Source organism: Haliotis rubra, unplaced genomic scaffold, assembly GCF_003918875.1.
Source record: "Haliotis rubra isolate DU_JTF1 unplaced genomic scaffold, ASM391887v1 Scf249, whole genome shotgun sequence".
In the NCBI taxonomy this organism is placed as follows: Eukaryota; Metazoa; Mollusca; class Gastropoda; order Lepetellida; family Haliotidae; genus Haliotis; species Haliotis rubra.
This window is the reverse complement of record NW_025766547.1, coordinates 300,605-321,466: the sequence shown is the minus strand read 5'-3', so window position 1 is coordinate 321,466 and position 20,862 is coordinate 300,605. Positions and strand designations below refer to the sequence as shown.

Here is a 20,862-nt window from a genome sequence, read left to right as displayed (position 1 = left end):
GGCGCGAAAATGTCCTCATTATAGATAATTTGTGTGTTGGCATACATCCACAAAATTAACATGAACCTTGATTTTGTGTATAAGAGCAGGGATAATCTACAATCGTTATATAGTCTCCCTGATAAGAGCAATGCCTTTTTATGAGCTCTGGGACTTTTTACTGTTATTGCATATTAGAGTTATAGGTCGCACAAGTACAGAACTCTCTATTAAATAACCAGTCCCCTTTGAGATGCCCCCTTGCACGTACGCGGCCCTCTCACACCCGTCCCTCCCCGTGCCCTTGTCTATTGCACCCCTGGGATTCAACATAGCGCCAGTCGTGCGGGTATCACTGACTCTCTAGCCTTGTGATATTTCACACAGTGTGTTTATAACTGTCAATCAAACTCCGATCTCCACCGATTCAGTGATTACTTCCTTTTGTCCGCCTAACAAGGCGGTAGTGGTGTAATTTCACCACGTGTAATTGTATATTGCTGTCATTGTGTTGGAGAAGAGTGTTCATGACTCTGGCGAGATTGTTTACAGTGTTTTTGTGAACTCCAACACCAAGCCCCGATACGAGTCTCTTAGAAACAGCTCCCATGCCCAGTCTTGCAGGGGTGTGGCCTCTGTGCCTGGGGGTCGGGGTTCGACACCTGAGAACCCTGGAGTCATATAGCCTACCTTACAAAACAAATCTATGACATTAATCTGCACAACGGTTATACTGATCAGGTTATATTAATCACACACAATGACTCGTGAAGTGACATGTTTCACGTTCCAAATACCCAATGACGTGATTTATTTCAGGTATTCGGTAATCGATGTCCTATTATTATTCTTGTTCTCTGAAGACAATAAAACAAGCCCGCAATCAAACTCCGTACTTATTTACACCACGTGTTATGGCGATCAACAGCTCAGCCTGTCTGATGGTTGGGTGAGCGATACGCGTGTTGTATGGTGTTCTGATGTTGCTCTACGGGGTAATCTCCCTTGTTTCTTGATCTACTGGGTGGTCTCTCCTTTGTTCCCGTTGTTTCGGTACAACGTATTTGTAGACCTGCCAAATTTGGCGTTGTAATCAGTTGGTCAGTGTGGCTATTACGCTACAATTCGTTGTGCAGAGTTACGTGCCTTGGGCATACCAGGAACCTATGAACATGGGTTCGAATCTCGGCTCGCCCCGATTACGTTTCTAGGTTTGTCAGCACGGTACCAGTGCCCCTTGGTTTCACCAAAGAGGGGACATGTCTGTACCTACATCACCTCCGTCTTTCCTCCCAATAGCTGACACGCCGTAATATGAAGGGAATACTGTTCATGGTGGCGCTAAACCCCCCTCACTCCCTCTTCCACCCACGTCACTGCTCCTGTTATTGTTGTGATAATGGGGCGGTAGGGTAGCCAAGTGGTTAAAGCGTTCGCTCGTCACGCCGAAGGCCATGGTTCGACTCCCGACGCGGGTGCAATGAGTGAAGACCATTTCTGGTGTATACCCCCAACATCCACGAGTGTCACTTTCATCGGACACCTGTCAATCATCCCGCTAGCATCTGTCTTAATATCCCACACTTGGTCTCAAGGAAACTTAATCAGCAAATAATTATACAATACTATGCATTCTAGTTTGGATTCGTTTAATAACCGAAACTTGATAAAATGCATTTTTGTTTGCCTGGAGTTTCATAATATGATAAAGAACATTATTTAAAGCAGTTGGCCAGGCTAATGTTTCGTTTGCACAGAAAGGCGTACATATTCATAAAGGAAACAGGATTACAAATGTATACATTTTTCAGCTTCGTCCTTTATGAAATATAATATTCTTGCGTCCTTGTTTAGTCAGGATTTAAACATTACATAAATGTAAACTGCTCATTTAGAAATAATGCGTTCACCGCCCCACCCTTCTATAAAATATTCATTCGCCAACATTTGACAAGCTAGCACACCTTTCTCGTGCTGCACGCGCTCTTCGTGCGCAAGGCTGGTTATCCGCATTGTGACCTGTCAATCAAATGCAACCTTCGCCGCGCCTACAGGTCAGTGACCTACTTCCGCCGACAGCCTGTTTACAGTGGTATAATTATTATAACACCCATACGTTAAACAGACTGGCCGGACTTACATGCTGCAATTACTGTATAACGGGGCGATTAGAGTATAACTTTATTTTTAGCCGATAGTTATACTGTACGTGTATTTGGATATGTCTTGGTTATTTTTTAGACGATATTTGGCGTTGTGCTATTTTACCCGAAAGTAAATGTAAGGTAAGCCACATGTAACTTCGAGGTTCGGGCAAACACGCGTTTAAAATGGATCGTTTTCAATTTGTACAATAACAGTTTAAATCGATTTTTAGACTGTGTAATACATTACATGTTTTGAAACAAATATGTGATATTAAGTACCCGTACATTTGGAAATTGCCGCCTCTCCGTAATGGGATGTTTTGGGGATATTGTTTGGTTGTTATGGGTTTTAGTTTATTTGCAATAAATATATCTTGTCTTACAATTTTAGAGACAGTTTATGAATGTTAAATAATTTTCTTATCTTTTTACTCTATATATTCATAGCATTGATCCATACGTATTCAGTAAATTATGACCCTTTGTATGATCCACTAAATACCACCGTTCGTTTGTTCTACGGGGAACAATGCCCAATATTAAGATGTTGAGATTGTTTATTAGTCATGTCTGAATGGAAAACTGTTCAATGTTCAATATTTCGAGAGCTACATTACCATTTTGTTAAAAAGAGTTACACTGTGTGTTTGTGTACTTGTATTTCGTTAACAGAATTTCCTTTTTTTAGGTGAAACGATTTTCTGTGGTTATTATGTCATGATTACGATAGTTACCTATTGATAAATGTTTGATCGGCACTCTAGAAGTTGGTTGAGTCGAAAATAAAGCATACGACTTATAGATAACAGAGCTCGATGCAATAAACAAGAAACATGTTAGCCATAACGTCGCACGCTTCATTACATATGGCCGTTTAAAGTCGGACCACTCAATAATGGTCGAACCAAATTTTGCATCGTGTTGTATAAGGACGTTCGGGTTACAAGTAGGTATCTGTTTACTCGTGAGACGCCCCCTACCCTCATTAACATCGTAACTAGTCTCTCCCCGCAGCCCTGATCGCCCAGGGGCTCAGGTCTATTTGAAACAGAATATCATTGACGTCGTAACGCGAAACATACAAAGTTAATAAGAACCTCACATCTCGACTTTATCGCATTCACCTCTGACCTTTCACCTTTGAAAATCTACAACCCAAGGGCATGAATAAATCACGGTCACTTTTCGGGATCTTTAGCAACAAGACGTTAATTTGCAACAACAAAGCCCTGCTAACGTTCGCAATTGGCGAAATATTATCCGCTGTATAAACTTAACCATACACTGAACAATCCCGCTTCTCAACAGGTATTACCAGATCAAAGACTGTAAATCGACCATACCTAAACAATTTGACCTTTCAAGTTGCCGACAGGTGCCCCCCGTATGTCATAAACTGGGGTTCGTAAACTCCAAACACTGCCAAGCGAGTGGAGAGTTAATGATGAGGTGATGAGATTATGGTGTCAGCGAAGCCTTTTAGACGTGTGAGGAGAGCACATGCAGCGTGGGACAATAAGCGAAAGTTTATTGGACGATATCTACTTCAACGTAAACTGTCATCTAGATACTGCAAATACCCCTTCACCTTATCACGCGACTTAGAAATAAACAAACATTTGTAATTAAAACCTGACAATCACCACCCCGACATCAAAGGAGTTTTGAAGGACAGGTGTCGAGATGGCGAAATCATGTGAGCACGACGTTAAGTTAGTATCACCAGAAACGTGATTACAGTGTTGAAATATCAAAGTTCATTTAGCTTGTGAATATAACTGAACAAACCACAGGCATGTAGCAACCGTATGCATCTCTACATGTTTCATAAATATGAGAAAGTAAGATACTTTATGGATAACAACTTTCTTATTATATATGATGCAATGATGTATAGATTATTTTCTTACTCACCAACTTCTAAAATGTCAATCAAACAGTTCATGAATATAGGTCGCCATACGACTTAATAAATGCCGATTACGTTAGATATTAGCTCATTCACTCATAAACGTCGACTTATTAGATAATACATTTTATTCACTTTTTGTGTGATATCAATATCGTATCAGTCTTTGACACCGTTATCGGTTTTTAAGTTGCAGGACGTCGAAAATGTGTTTGGGTTAATGCGATTGGTCTATTGGCAGACACGTGACTGTATTGACGTAACGACTAATCCGATTGGATAGTTCTGTTGCCTGCGTGGTTATCTCTCCCAGATGGTAATTTGTTTTAAAATATTCTAGCAAAGTTTGACTCTTAGCTTCTGTATAAACAAGCATATTTGGCTGAAATACCCATAGATTAGATAGATGCGAGCCGGGGGCAGGTGATTGGAGACATACCTCGAGAGCGGGGATATATCGCGATTCAGCGGATCCCAATACAGTGGAGTCTGATTAATTGCTGATTCAGCACTCTACAATGGAACGTGAGCCCGGACAATGGATCACTGTCTGCGCTGTGGACCATCTCTCTGTTGATGCGATTGGTATTCTGTAAGACCATTTGCGGAATCTACGCTTTATTGTCGTTACTGATAAAGACCAAATTAAAATCTTCTTTAACAAAATAGTTGAAATGTTATGCTGATAGTTCACACAATTTGGGATTTAAAGCATTAACGACAAATTTTACTTAAAGAGGCATTTCGGAAGTGACATTTTTCTACGTTATGGTCAAAATTATTGACGAACGCTTTGTCTGTGAATATATATGATTTTGATAGAAACAAACAAATCCTTGTAAACTGAAAAGGAACCCCCGTGAAAAGGGCGATTCAGAACCTGAGGAAATCTAGACTTGCTTCATTTAGGGTTTTAGCATTGCAGGGAGGGCTAGGCAGTAGGGAAAATAATGTGGTTCAGGCTGAAATATTGTGTAGACAGACTAACATCGCCCACGCATTCACTATGTCCCGTGGTCGAAGGGAGCCTTGGTCTTAGGTCCACTGTGGTCACTTGTTTGACATCCAGTTTGAACAAGCTCACTTTGTTGACTAAGAGCTGGTTCGAGTAGAAAGACTGCTATTATATTACTACTGACACCGCTTGTACAACCACGGGTGTTCAGTCATCTGGGGCGCCTCCATGGGCTGTACATATTTGCTTCCCACAGACATGTCAGTATCCGTTTGTCCTGGGTTCGAATCCCCGGATCTCCGCGATAATGCCCCTGTGTCCGTCAGCACCTACATACACGTGGGGTTTCACCAACGTCGTACACCTCAGCGACATGCACCACGTCTGGCTTTCCTTTAAGACAAGTTGGTGCACCACGGAAAATGAAATATTGTTTAAAACCTGCGTTAAACTCACATATCTACGTTTGCATTGCATACCTCCCTCCACACGCACGCACGCACACACACACACACACACACACACACACACACACACACACTCACCGCCCACAGGACTATATTTTTGTTGCAAGGACTGGTGTCCTTTCTTACTGTTTGTACGAACGCCTGGTGTCAGTATTTCAGCGACCCATCCATATAATATGATCACTATTTTGCCTGGTGACAGTACTGAATTGTTTCGGCAGATGCTGGAGACTGAATATTCGTTGACGATTTGGACTGTGTGTGGCTCGGATTGTGTGTTGTGAATACCTGCTTGTACGAGCCGTTCCTGAGAGTATGTTTGGCACAAGAGCAGATTATTGAGGATTCCACAGTATTTAGTGTGTCATACAGACCCTGAAACAAATATATCGAAGAAAACCCATGCAAGTCTAGAATATGTGGCAAGTCTAGATTTCCACAGTTTCTCAAGGCTCCTTTTCAATACATTTTATTTGTTTGACTATGAACTGTGTTTTCTGTAAAATATGTTCATTTCAGAGACTAGTTGTTGGTCTGGGCAGTAATGGCATCGATGGCACGCTTATGTTATCAACCATTCGTTTTCATTCCATTCTTTCTGACTCATTTTCAACATATCAGTAAAATAGGTGAACTGATTGCATTATTCATTCAACAACGTCTACTCTGTCTGCTACTACAGCTTCTACTACAGCTTCTACTACAGTTCATCCGAATACAAAAGAGTTCAAGGGTATCTTGTAGCCGCAAAGCAAAGCGTCTCTTGAGATATTTTAGTCGCACGCACTGAGATAATCTCGAGCCAGGGTGAAATGTAACACCACACATATTCATGCACTCTGTCCCAGTTGTGTCTGAACGACAACACTTCATGTCGGGGACTCGACAAAGCAGGCGACTCTATTTGACCACAGCACCTCTTCCATTCACGCGGCACGTCCACTCGGGAAGCTAGTACGGCGACGTTATGTGGACGACCTTTCCATATTTACTAACGCTTGGTGAAAGGTCACAGAGGTCATGTGGCTGGCGATGCGGGGGCGTCTCGCAGTAGGATGTGCCCCTTGCAGTTTGCTGCGTGAATTCTGTGCCATCTACGATGTGAAAGTTCAAATGAAAATATTTTGGCCAGCGATCTTGAATCAATGGTCGATTGTGCTGTCTGATAATTGAAAATACGAATTGGTTTAAGTGTTACGGTTTGAACTTTGTGCACTGATTGTGTAATCTAATCTTTGATCTTCTGTCGACTCAGGAGTAGGTTAAGCTAGTAGGGTCTTGGTGACATTGGTTCACTGCGACTGTTACGACCTTTTCCCTGTGCGGGTTGTAGGTCCAACGTCGTGGATGTCGCTGATGGAAGTAGGATCGGGCATGGTGGTGGAAGGGTGGGGCAAGCTGTTGTTTGCTGATTGGAGAGTGGGGCAAGTATGATTGGGCTCCGAGAGTGCTGGGGTGAGGGGCAAACGTTGGTACGTAATAGGAGGGTGGGGCAAGTGTTGCTTGGTGGTATGAGGGGCATGGCTGTGTTGAGTCGAAGCAGGGTGGGGCAAAGTTGGAGGGCAGGACAAGGTTTTGATGGTGGTAGGGAAGGTGGGATCTGGTGGCAAGAGCATATATTGTATTACGGCGAGATGTTACGCGGCAGTTGGAGGGGTGGGGGTGTCAACGTGTTGCTTGCTGGTATGATGGCGTGCATGTCTTGGTAGAGTCGTATCAGGGCGTGGCACGGCGGTGCTTGTGGGGTGGTGGAAGGGCAAGCTGTTGCGTAGTGGTAGTGAGGATGGGTAAAGGTGTGGTCTGGAGCCAAGAGCATGTTATATGGAGGTACTTGGCGGTAGGAGGGTGGGGCAAGGTGTTGCCGGGTGTTAAGAGGATGGGCCATTTCTTTGCAGGTAGGGCTGGATGTCGGTTCTAACATGGAAACAGTAAACATTGATCCTTATTATGATTCATCACGGACCTTACCCACAGGTATCATCACATACACAGATTCCGCGATATGTTTGTAAACTTACTGCGGAAGCGACGGACTAGCAGTAATACGAGAAAAGCCCTTGATCATCAATTTTCATAAAGGTGTACTTAGCACCCAGGTGCTAAAGGTCCGCGGAGTAAGCTTAACCGGCGATCTAGATCAGTCGGAGATGAAGGAATGGTTCTCACGCCAACATCACATTGACGCGCCTCCGAAATAGGTTTCATAAGAAAAAGGTTCGACTAGATATTGCTTTAGGGAGGAAACCAAATCCGTCCGCGCTGTATCTGAATGTGTCCCTTCATATCAGTCACAGATTGTTAGGTTTCATTTCGGTTAAGGGTCGTTTAACCTCTCCGTCGTCATTCTGAAACCCGAACAAAATACTTATTGTCAGAACAAATTTCTGGGGTTTTTATGGCGAAATGATCCAGTTTTACGTGCGTGCGTGAGTGAGGTTTCTGTGTGCGTGCGTGTGTGTCGTGTGTGTCAGTTTGTGTGAGTGAATGCGTGCGTACACCAGTGCAATGGCGGTTCTACATACACGACACACACATCATGCTCACTCTGAGGCGACCAATCCATCCTCTATCCAGGAGGATCGAACCCGAACCTCCCGCTGTCCGGGCTGACGCTTTACCCGCTAGACCACAGAGTCGGTCGCCCTGCATCAGGCGTACACGCACTGATATGACGGCAGTACACAGGAGTGGCCTTATAACTCCCTCACTAACTCAGTGATATCCGGAACTAATAATTTGGACGTTTCATAAAATTTAGCCAATGGGCACGAAAGGCTGCGATATACCTATAAAACATAGAGGAGCATAGATAGCTGTGAATGTTGATGCATAATGAATTAGCTTGGAGACGCGAGTGAAAGTAAGAAAACGAAAATTTCTCTCAACAGGCATGCGGCATTATAATCATGTGTTTAAATCACATTATGAATCACTTTTATCACTGGAAAAGGGCCGAACATTCACATACTGTACGCAGCTATTTCCCTTTACACAAAACGGAAAAATTTTTTCTTAGGACGGCCAGGGTACTCTTTAACATTGACGTTCTATATTGACATACATATTTTACTGTTATAGTGTTAACAATGAAGGTGATTATGATCTTGGAAATTGCTCTGAAGAATTTGTGTAATTTTGAGACATATTTGCTCCATGTGTTGAGATTGGAACGCAATTCATTCGCTCCTTATTCACCTGAAGTTTGGGAACATATAATTAAATTACCATGGATTGATCCATCTCTTAAACCTTCTGAGCTGTGCAAATAATTACTTTCTACCAAGCGGCCGGAGGTACAGGCCTGTCTTAACATAACTCCAGCCTCTAGTCCACTTCAAGCCCTTAGAATCTTTTCAGCAATTTTCCTAGCTCTAATATCACCTCGTCGCTCTATTTCCCTTGGTACAACCTTGCTGACTGTACTAATCGATAAAAGGAAATTACATTCGGGAGAAAAGAACACGGGCCCGACCCAATTTGTGCCCTGCGAGAGGTCGTCTAAAGAATTGGCTGGTGCACCCTGATCATGTCTCCGCATGCGCTCACACCAACTGAATTTTAGATATCGTAAATAATATATTATATCCGTTTGTTATCGGGGAGTTCATTATTTCCCATCTTATTGCGGATGTTAAAAATGTATTATCATGCGTGCGGAAATTCTATTATTTCTTGGAGTGTAACTATTTATTCTTTCAACAAATAAACGCGTGGTCTTGGCCAAAGGTCACATTTCATTTGCTGGCTTCCTTGATCTGGCGCACGGGGAAGTAGACACGTGGTTATAGCTTCGCCCTCAGCAACAAAAATCCGTTCGATTCCCGAAATGAAATTGTCTCGTGAAGCGTAATATTATTCTCCCTGTCGTCATAGCAACGGACTATTGCGTAGATATATCTTAAACCCACTGAACGTGTGTTAAATGCCATATTTTTTAAGCTTCTATTCTTTCACGAAATTATTATCTTATTCTTTCGAGAGAATAAGCAAAATGTATTTTAAATCTCGCAAATGGTTGATAATTCCTCTTTTTTATGCAATTTTGAAATGTTTGAAAAGTTGTTTTTATAGCTTCAATTATGACTGTTGAGTAGCGACATTTGTTGCCGATTTCACGTCGACTGGGGAGTTAAGGAAGATTTATGTCACAGTTTTGTCACGGAAATAGACAGTATGTCAAATTCACATCACGTTAACGACACGTGGACGAGATAATAATTTCACCTGAGTTATATATCACTCCCCACAGACACAGCCAGGAGTATTTCTTCGCGGAAATTAACATAAACATTGACCCGTTTTTATATTGCTTTTTTCACTTTTTGATTCGTACTGTGAAATCTGTTTCAGCAGATATTTCTTCTTATGGCTTTGTCGCTTTAACATTTATGTAATTTCTGCTGCTAATATATTCTCTGCACGTGCAAATCCAGTTCTCAAAGGTAATTGTCCGCAACGTATTTGGGGCAAGTCACGTGACCCCATTTGGAAACCGTAACATGTGTAGGAGGGGAAGAAAGAGGGAGATGGACGGCAACTGAGTGTAAAAAGCGCATACATTTAAACCCAAGTTTACACAAGTTCCAATACGTTTTTAAGATTCGTAGATTATTGTCCCTGTAGCTTTATCTTAGAAACTAGTAATTAGACCTATTTCATGGGGTTGATCTAGTTTCTTCCGATACGATTCCGAAAATCTTCTGTTGTACGCCCTACGAATATTACTGCAGCTGATATATGTGCAATCCAATCCGAATGTTGTATTTCAACTAACCGACTGTATACACTATTCTAGGTTCGGTGGGGTATCCTAATGGTTAAAGCGTTGGCTCGTCACGCCGAAGACCCGGGTTCGAATCCCCACATGGGCACAATGTGTGAAGCCCATTTCTGGTGTCCCCCGCCGTGATGTTGCTGGAATATTGCTAAAAGCGACGTAAAACCAAACTCAGTCAGTCAGTATACACTGTTCTTGTGCAGTTCATATGTACCACAGATTGCCGGGATCATGTATACACTGTTGTATATTTCATTTATAACCAATGTTGTATATTTCAGCTATAGACCATGTTGTATATTTCTTGTATAAACTATGTTGTACATTTCAAATATACACCATGTTGTACATTTCATGTATAGACCAGGTTGTACACGTCATGTATACCCTAAGTTTTATGTGACCAGTTCAGCAGTTGTACATGTCACCCTCAACACTCTCTGTTCTCACTGTGATGTCCCTGTATGTTTCAGTCTGCAAGACGTGTATAGTCCGGTACCTGGAAACCAGCAACTATTGCCCCATCTGTGAAGTCCTCATCCACAAGACTCGACCATGGCAGAATATAAGGTGAACAAGGGTGGTATAGTGGTGAAAGTGTTCCCTCGTCACGTCTCAGACCCTGGGGACCGAGCCACAAAGCGATCGTAGCGCAACATCATTCGTAATCCTATGATAAACTGTATAGTTACGATAGGTCGTAACGCTACGAACGCTTTGTGGATGGGGACCCTGGGCCCTTATTCTCGAAACGTTCGTAGCCCTATGAATTCTTAACTTTGATCGTAGCCAATGTGTTGAGAATGGGCTTAAGAGGTTCGTAGGGCTACGAACGTTTCGAGAATAGCTAGCCTGGTTCGTATGTGAACTGTTAAGTCCGTTATATCGGTCTCTGAAGCCGTGATCACCCTGGATGGAATATTACTACAATCGGAGTAACATTATACCCACTAAGTATGCGGCGTACATCTTTATCACACACAGGATGTTTTAGAAATCGGCTTATGTGCTGTTCACTACATCTGCTAAACGAAACATGTTTAATTATATGTGTGGCCCGAATATTGCATAATGCTGTATCTTTAGACAAACGGTATTACACAAGAAAGCCCAATGTCTTCTATTTAGTCACCTCGTCTTATACGCCCAAGACCTCTTCCACAAACACCATATCCCGAACAGTGAGTGAGTGAGTTGGGTTCAACTCTGCATCGAGTTGTAGATTCACTTTGTGGGAATACAAACTGCTGCTGCTGTAACACACTTATACAGTGAGGGGGCGGTGGGGTAGCCTAGTGGTTAAAGCGTTCGCTCGTCACGCCGAAGACCCGGTTCGATTCCCCACATGGGCACAATGTGTGGATCTCATTTCTGGTGTCCCTCGCTGTGATATCGCTGGAATATTGCTAAAAGCGGCGTAAAGCCATAATCACTCGCTTATATAGTGGGGAAGCGATTTGGGTTCAGTGATGGGCAGAGCAGTATATTTATCAATAATGGCATGTCATCAGGCGAGAGTGTTGTTGATATTACATGTCCTGTGCCTGGTGTGACAGTGAGAGCAGATTTATTCCTCACTTACCACAACGTGTACACATGTTGGGCTTTATCCAGAAACGCAACCTCATTGTCGGATAAAACATGTTATCAGTGTAACACTTTATAGTGAGTGAGGGCTTTTGTCGCTGCAGTTATGAAATGACGACCACGGCGATCGATGAATAATCGGTTCTGATTTCTTTCTTTCTTTCTTTTATTTTATATGTTTTTACTACTTTCACTCTTTCGTTCTTTCTTTATTTATACATGTGTAAATTATTTTTTCTAAAAAAACTGGAAACTTCTTCTTGTACAAAACGTGTGCCGAATGTATAAAATGACATGTTTATTTCAGATATGATGAAACGCTACAGAATATAGTATATAAAATGGTGCCAGGACTGTTTAAAAGTAAGTATATGTGTCAGAATATATGCGCTACGTAAACTGTCATACGTAAACCATCAATATCTGAACACTGTGATATATACAACACTAATCTCTGAACACTGTGATATATACAACACTAAGCCTGAACACTGTGATGTATACAACACTAATCCCTGAACACTGTGATATATACAACACTAAGCCCGGAACACTGTGATATATACAACACTAATCCCTGAACACTGATGTATACAACGCTAATGCCTGAAGACTGTTATATATACAACACTAATCCCTGAACACTGTGATATATACAACACTAATGTCTGAACACTGTGATGTATACAACACTAATCCCTGAACACTGTGATATATACAACACTAATGTCTGAACACTGTGATGTATACAACACTAATCCCTGAACACTGTGATGTATACAACACTGATCCTGAACACTGTGATGTATACAACACTGATCCCGGAACACTGTGATGTATACAACACTAATCCCGAACACTGTGATGTATACAACACTAATCCCAGAACACTGTGATATATACAACACTAATCCCTGAACACTGTGACGTATACAACACTAATCCCTGAACACTGTGATATATACAACACTAATCCCTGAACACTGTGATATATACAACACTAATGTCTGAACACTGTGATCTATTTAACACTAATCCCTGAACACTGTGATCTATATAACACTAATCCCTGAACACTGTGATCTATATAACACTAATCCCTGAACACTGTGATATATACAACACTAATCCCTGAACACTGTGATATATACAACACTAATGTCTGAACACTGTGAGGTATACAACACTAATGTCGGAACACTGTGATATATACAACACTAATCCCTGAACACTGTGATATATACAACACTAATGTCTGAACACTGTGAGGTATACAACACTAATGTCGGAACACTGTGATATATACAACACTAATCCCTGAACACTGTGATCTATACAACACTAATCCCTGAACACTGTGATCTATACAACACTTATCTCTGAAAACTGTGATCTATACAACACTAATGTCGGAACACGGTGATATATACAACACTAATCTCTGTACACTGTGATATATACAACACTAATCTCTGAACATTATATACATACTCTAAATATATGTTATCTCTAAACGATGTGATATAAGACCAGTAACGCCAGTAATCCCCGAACATGGTGATATACACATCCCGTATCACCGATACGTCAAATATCACCCACACAAACTCCCCTCCATCAGGGAATGAAATATACATCTTGCTACACTGGTACATATATACTCATAGAGTGTGATTGATTGCCATTGACATATTAACTCGTGTACATTTCAGATGAAATGAAAAGGCGGCGAGAGTTCTACGAACAAACCCCGTGCTATGGTAGGGATTGTTTATTTCTCTATCTTTATTGACTTCTTTTGAAATACACGCCTTTCGATAATAAGTACACTTCTCGTTTGTCACAGACGGCTCGGCCCCTGGTAATACTACACTATGGATTTATATCAAGATATCTGTTTTTCTCATCCTAGTTGCTATAACTTGTGGTTCTTTGAAGAAATAATTTCGTTTCTATGGTGATTGTATCAAGACGCTCGGCAATTAATTATTCCAAATTGACACGTTGGTGACAGTTAACGCGATTATACATTGCAGGAAGTGAAATGTAGTTCCTATTATCGGTGATGCCCAGCCAGTGATGTACGCCCTGTATTAAACACCTCACACTGGGCATGCGCAGTGAAATGAAATTGTAATAAATCTACCAGTGTGGAAATACTCATTGCAGCCCACCTTCAAAATATTTATATTTGGTCAAAAAAATTAAGTATAAATAACTGTATAAAAAGATGACATGTTTATAAAGAAACCATCCGTTTTTAGACTTAATTCCTGGAACAGCTTTGGATAAACGTGGCGCATTCTGCATAAAGCGAATAAACCTGAGCTGACATTTTGTCGATTTCAAATTCTTTAATCGGATTTCATGGACGTTTCTGTGGGCGTGGGTTATTTGGCAATGATTTAGACCAGTTAGTTGTCGTAGTAATTCGCTTTGAGTTACGTCCCTTAGACGTACCAGAAACTGGTGATCGTGGGACCGTGTGCAAGAATACCCCGGTAATGTGTCTCGGTTTGTCAGTACCTTAACCACGCTTGTGTGTTTTTTCCACGGTGATTTTTTTTCCAAAATGACTGCATGACTTGGGGGTTTCCTCCAGCATCAAGATGACATGTGGTATTACCAGAATTCTGTTCAAATACCGTCCACTCTCTGTGTTCAATACCGTTCACTCTCTGTGTTCAATACCGTTCACTCTCTGTGTTCAATACCGTTCACTCTCTGTGTTCAATACCGTTCAGTCTCTGTGTTCAATACCGTTCACTCTCTGTGTTCAATACCGTTCACTCTCTGTGTTCAATACCGTTCAGTCTCTGTGTTCAATACCGTTCAGTCTCTGTACTCAATACCGTTCAGTCTCTGTACTCAATACCGTCCACTCTCTGTGTTCAATACCGTTCACTCTCTGTGTTCAATACCGTTCACTCTCTGTGTTCAAATACCGTTCAGTCTCTGTGTTCAACGGTTCACTCTCTGTGTTCAATGCTGTTCACTCTCTGATTGTGGGCAAATGCCGATTTCATATGTCGTTCCTTTCTCGTCAGAAGCCCGGAAACGCGAAGGGAAAGAACTGGATTTCAAAACCACAGACCGAGTGATTCATTCTCCTGACGAACAAATCAGCTTGTCACTCGAACACTGCAGCCAGTAAGTTTGTTTCACAATATATAAACCTTGTTCTATATTTGAGGTGAATCAGTTTCGGTTTCGAAAATCTTTTCGAAATCTCACCACATGTGTATTCAAGGGGAAGGCCTTGTTCGTTGGTTGGATTGTTGTATAACGCCGCACTCAGCAATATTCCAGCTATATGGTGACGGTCTGTAAATAATCGAGTCTGGATCAGACAATCCAGTAATCAACAGCATGAGCATCGATCTACGCAATTGGGATACGGTGACATGTGTCAACCAAATCAGCGAGCCTGACACCCGATCCCGTTAGTCGCCTCTTACGACAAGCATGGTTTCTGAAGACCAATTATGTTTTCTTGTGTTGGTGCTCATGCCGTCGGTCTCTAGTTTGCCGGAAGTCTTTAATGTATTAATATATGGGTTACCGGTGTATAAATGAAATATTGCCGACTCTATAATACAACATCCCCGCACCTTCGAATAGCCCATATCTGTATTTTTAAGGAAGCGTTAGACATTTATGATCACTAAACGTGACATTGCATCGATGCTCATGATATCAGTCACTGGATTGTCTGGTCCAGACTCGATTAATTACAGACCGCCGTCTTATAGCTGGAATAGTGCTGAGTGCGGCTTTAAACAACAGACAGTCACTAATTTGCTTGGACACATAGGGACTGTCACGCTACTTTCATTTCATTTCTTTTTTTGTCGTAAGAGGCTTACTGGACCGAGTGTTCAGCCTCGCTAACTTGGTTCATGTCATTGAATCCCAATCGCGCAGATCGATGTTCATGAAGTCAATCACAGGACTGGTTGGTTCAAACTTGATTATTTTACAGACTGACGTCATATAGCTGGGGCAATGATAACTGTGACGTTAACCAACCAACCAGTAAATAAACACCGATCCACTTTGTGTCATACAATGCACAGGTAACTGATACATATCGTAGTCTGTTTGTTTCTAGTGGGAAGCCATCCGTTCACATCAAGGAAGAAGATGAACCACAAAAGGTATGTCCGCATGATTGAACTATCTCTCACGTTGGCACGATTTCCACTCGTTGCGTCCCTTAGTCGTTCAAGGAAAAGCTGCTTGTGGGGTTTTAATCTGAGATCCGAACAAAACCATTGAAATATGTATTCATAGTTCTCGTTACCGCTGAATAAGGATATGAGAATATACAGGTCACGAACTTTCGCGAACTTTGGCCGACCAATGAAACGACCAATAAGAAGTCGACATCAGCCAAAATCAGCCAATCAGAAAGCAATTTTCTCTAACTTAAATATTTGTACATTGAATATAGGCATTTATATATTTTTTTCTTGCATTACTTTTCAGTTGTTTGACCGCCGGTATCTCATGTGTCCTGCCGCTGTCACCGTATCACATCTAAAGAAATTCATCCGCATGAAGTATTCCCTTTCTGAGATGATTCAGGTATAGTAGCTGTAGTACGTCTTTCTCTCTTTGTCTGATGCTTCAGGTATAGTAGCTGTAGAACGTCTCTGTCTCTTTCTTTGTCCTGATGCTCAGGTGAAGTAGCTGTAGATAGTATAGTAGCTGTAGAACGTCTCTCTCTCTTTGTCTGATGCTTCAGGTATGTAGTGATGCTGTAGAACGTCTCTCTTTCTTTGTCTGATGCTTCAGGTATAGTAGCTGTAGAACGTCTCTCTTTCTTTGTCTGATGCTTCAGGTATAGTAGCTGTAGAACGTCTCTCTTTCTTTTGTCTGATGCTTCAGGTATAGTAGCTGTAGAACGTCTCTTTTCTTTGTCTGATGCTTCAGGTATAGTAGCTGTAGAACGTCTCTCTCTCTTTCTTTGTCTGATGCTTCAGGTATAGTAGCTGTAGAACGTCTCTCTCTCTTTCTTTGCTTCAGGTAGCTGTAGATGCTTCAGGTATAGTAGCTGTAGAACGTCTCTCTCTCTTTCTTTGTCTGATGCTTCAGGTATAGTAGCTGTAGAACGTCTCTCTCTTTCTTTGTCTGATGCTTTGTCTGATGCTTCAGGTATAGTAGCTGTAGAACGTCTCTCTCTCTTTCTTTGTCTGATGCTTCAGGTATAGTAGCTGTAGAACGTCTCTCTCTCTTTTTTTGTCTGATGCTTCAGGTATAGTAGCTGTAGAACGTCTCTCTCTCTTTGTCTGATGCTTCAGGTATAGATGCTTCAGGTATAGTAGCTGTAGAACGTCTCTCTCTATCTTTGTCTGATGCTTCAGGTATAGTAGCTGTAGAACGTCTCTCTCTTTTCTTTGTCTGATGCTTCAGGTATAGTAGCTGTATGCTTCAGGTATAGTAGCTGTAGAACGTCTCTCTCTCTTTCTTTGTCTGATGCGTTCTATAGTTGCTGTAGAACGTTTGTGGAAGGACATGTATTGGTGAGACACTATACAAGATAAGTCGTGAGGTGTAACTCTCTGCCGTTATACGTTATTAACTGATTGCAATGTTTGTCAGAATATGACAGGTGGGATGATTTATGGTTACCTTAAATGAGAAGAAGGGGGTGGGGAGGGGAAGGGGAGGGTGCAGAGATGCAGTGTACGCTTGATGCACAATAATGTGGGGTGGCCTAGTGGTTAAAGCGTTCGCTCGTCACGCCGAAGGCCCGGACTCGATTCCCCACATGGGTACAATGTGTGAAGCCCATTTCTGGTGTCCCCTGCCGTGATGTTGCTGGAATATTGCTAAAAGCGGCGTAAAACTATATTCACTCATTCACTCACTCTTATTTCATACGAGGAAGTTGTTGGTTTCAGTTGTACATGTTTACCTTGACACGGTGTACATGTTGCTGTGACATTGACATGATGCTCATTTCTGATTGACGTAGATAGCCCCAGTCGTTATTTGGTGAATCTGCTCTTTTCATGGCAGTTTAGGTATGGCAGGTGGTATCATTTGATTGTAGGAGTTTATTGGTTTCGGTGGCTCACGTTAACCTTTGTGTACATTCATTGTGACATTGACATGTTGTACATTTCAGATTGACCTAATTCACACCGACTCCCCTCTTCGTGACACGTGGTCTCTCATGGATGTGGCCTACATCTACTCATGGCGGAGGGTGAGCGTGATAGTTACCCTGCTTTAGGGCACACAGTATTGTATTTGGAGCCCTGTATGAGGATATTGAACATGACCTATTGAAAATTTTAGAAACTGAATCACAATTTAGATCCGGTTTCATTGGATTCGGTGAAGCAAAATTTACATTTTTGTCTTAAGTGAATTGTCAGATTTTGTGATTCTTCGTTGAATCGGACTTTAACCCTTTCTTTAACAAATGTCCAGATCAAATGTCATTGCGGACAGTAATAACCCTTGGTTCTGCATTAACGGGTGCCCAGTGTATTGAGAATTTCAAATGAATTATTAGTGATGTGTACTTGTGCTATTGATATGGAAAATACTGATTTCACGAAGCATATTTTTCTTGCCTTTTACAGCAAGGAATCCTGAAACTGTTTTACTCTTTCTACAAGTTTCTTCCCAAAAAGCGGAAATTACCGGAACTGAGCGAAGGTTCCCGACCTACCGATGAGCCAGAAGTCCCTGCTAAGAAACACAAAGATTCACCAGACTGCCAATCGTCGACAAAGCCAAATAATGTTGATGTTCCTTCAAAACCAAATAAACCCGACACATTTCAAAACGGAGAGACCGAAAAACCGACGGAAACAACCGAGCCGGTCTCCGGTTGTCTGAAAACGGATGAAACGTGTCACTCGTCTGCATGCTCAAAGACTGATGACGACACTGCCGAAGCGGAAAAGGAAATAGATGTCATAAACTCAAACGAGGCTGAGAAAACGGCTTCCTGTTCCGAATGGCGCGAGGCTGCTGCGCACGAAGCAGGTGTTTGTGAAAAGGAGGCTGATTCCGCCATTGATTATTCAGTCTCCGAAGGGGATACCCCCGAGAAAGACGATAAAGACTTCTCTCCTGTCCAAACACCCACGGAAAATAATGGATTCGCCCGGTCGAGTCAGTGTAGCGACTCTCCAACGGAGTACGAGAGTTCACCGGGAACCGAGAGCAGACGACCGAGCGAATCGGATCACGTGACGCCCATCAAATGGCACGGACCGAATGATTTGATAATGAATGGGCACTTCAAGGTTCCGAGTGATCATTTTCCTGGCGATATGAAATCAGATACCTACGTGATGCCGCTGGATTACTCTCAACCCTCCTAATTTGTTTCCAAGGAGATGCTGTTACCGAATTCAGAAAGTTGTGACACCCATTGGATATATCGCAGCTATATGGAATCTATATCATGGAAATATACATAGTGTGCTGTCAATATTTCAAAATGACGTCCAGTGTTCATGTATAGCATTCATATGACGTCATAGAGTTCATTAAGGATGACGTCACGTTTCATTGAATGACGTCACGACGTGTGACTCAAGACGAGTGTGTTCTGTTGGGATTATTTCATCCTGGCATTTGTTCATATTGGAGGTATTCGTTTCCCATGCCATACATGTTCTGGAGATGTGATGTTGATTTCATGTCAATTTCATTTTTCAACCAGCCCCAAACCCCTCAACCCTTCAGCCCGGAGTTCATTTCAATACCATAATTCATGGAATACAAAACTGAAAAAACAACTGACCTATGTATGAACTCTTTCTCCCAATTAAATGAGTGATACACAGTGTTCAAATATTCATAAAATGTGACGTCATGTATTGTTTGTAATTGTGACGTTCATCTTGATGACATCACAGTTTGACGTCATCCTACTGTTTCATCGTCACGGATACCTATATATTTGGATATATACCCCTGTCTTGTTCAATTGGTGGATAATGCTGTGTTTATTTGGATTTACCTGTTCTTGCGTCATCGGATTTACTCCTCACTGGATTAACATGACGTCATATTGACTGTGACGTCATACAGACTACTTGGTTTCTATGGGAACCGTTACTATTAGTATTTTGTGCATTATAGGGCATGAAAACACTAAAGATTTTGGGTTCTGTGACCCACAGGGCACATTCGCATAAACACTCATCGGTAACTTAAAAATATATGTCCAAATACAAGGGTTTGCAAATCATGAATAGAATTCCATAACGTCATCACGTCGATATATGGCTGAATCAACGACGTTAAACACCGTACTCTCCCGCCATATGGGCCACTTCAGTACACTCTGGGTTCGAATCCAGACCCATCCCGACTATGTTTGACAGCACCATAGAAGTGCTCGTTGGTTTCTCAATGAGATAAATGTCTAACTTCGGGTTTTCCTCCCAGCTAGGAACGGTGGGGTAGCCTGGTGGTTAAAGCGTTCGCTCGTCACGCCGAAGACGGGGGTTCGATTCCCCAAGTGGGTACAATGTGTGAAGCCCATTTCTGGTGTCCCCGCCCTGATATTGCTGGAATATTGCTAAAAGTGGCATAAAACAAAACTCACTCACTCCCAACTTCACTAACTGTGATAGTGCATGGACACTGTTAAACTCAACTCTGTCATCCCGAGCGCTCATCTACAGATACAAAATGATTTAAAAGTAAACAAAATTAGAAAAAAAAAATCGAGTTTTTAAAACACGTTAATTTAAACTCTGGAGCAGGTTAGTGTACACATGGCTGCCAGATGGGGATGGCTAATACAATATTTTTCTAACATATAACCACAGAAAAAACGAATTTTGCATCAGAAATCTGTGTAACAAATGCGGGCCAGGTTTTCTAAATGTGTGTTTCTATTTCTGATGTGATTATTTCGGAAACGGGATTTGCGTATATACAAACTCTCACGTCATATAGTACAGTTGTCCAGTACATGACTACCACCTTTAGGGAGAGTTGAGTTTCTTCAGATTCTTGTCATGATATTTTGTTTATAGGAACATTAAACAGTAGTTGTCGGT

At 41.8% G+C, this 20,862-nt stretch overlaps 1 protein-coding gene across 4 annotated transcripts in view; it reads left to right on the top strand.

Moving 5' to 3' along the window:
• The window catches only part of LOC124279263 (polycomb complex protein BMI-1-A-like), a 104,792-nt gene extending 84,170 nt beyond the window's left edge, over positions 1-20,622 (top strand). The window contains exons 3-10 of one of the 4 annotated variants that reach the window (XM_046715080.1): positions 10,708-10,804; positions 12,129-12,184; positions 13,534-13,581; positions 14,869-14,971; positions 15,918-15,978; positions 16,310-16,408; positions 17,955-18,035; positions 18,418-20,622. In XM_046715080.1, the coding sequence (XP_046571036.1) occupies positions 10,708-10,804; positions 12,129-12,184; positions 13,534-13,581; positions 14,869-14,971; positions 15,918-15,978; positions 16,310-16,408; positions 17,955-18,035; positions 18,418-19,167 (1,295 nt within the window). In that variant the 3' untranslated portion in view covers positions 19,168-20,622. The remainder of the gene's footprint in view (positions 1-10,707; positions 10,805-12,128; positions 12,185-13,533; positions 13,582-14,868; positions 14,972-15,917; positions 15,979-16,309; positions 16,409-17,954; positions 18,036-18,417) is intronic. The other 3 variants (XM_046715082.1, XM_046715084.1, XM_046715083.1) reach the window with 3 other exon arrangements.
• Positions 20,623-20,862: the final 240 nt, after the last annotated feature.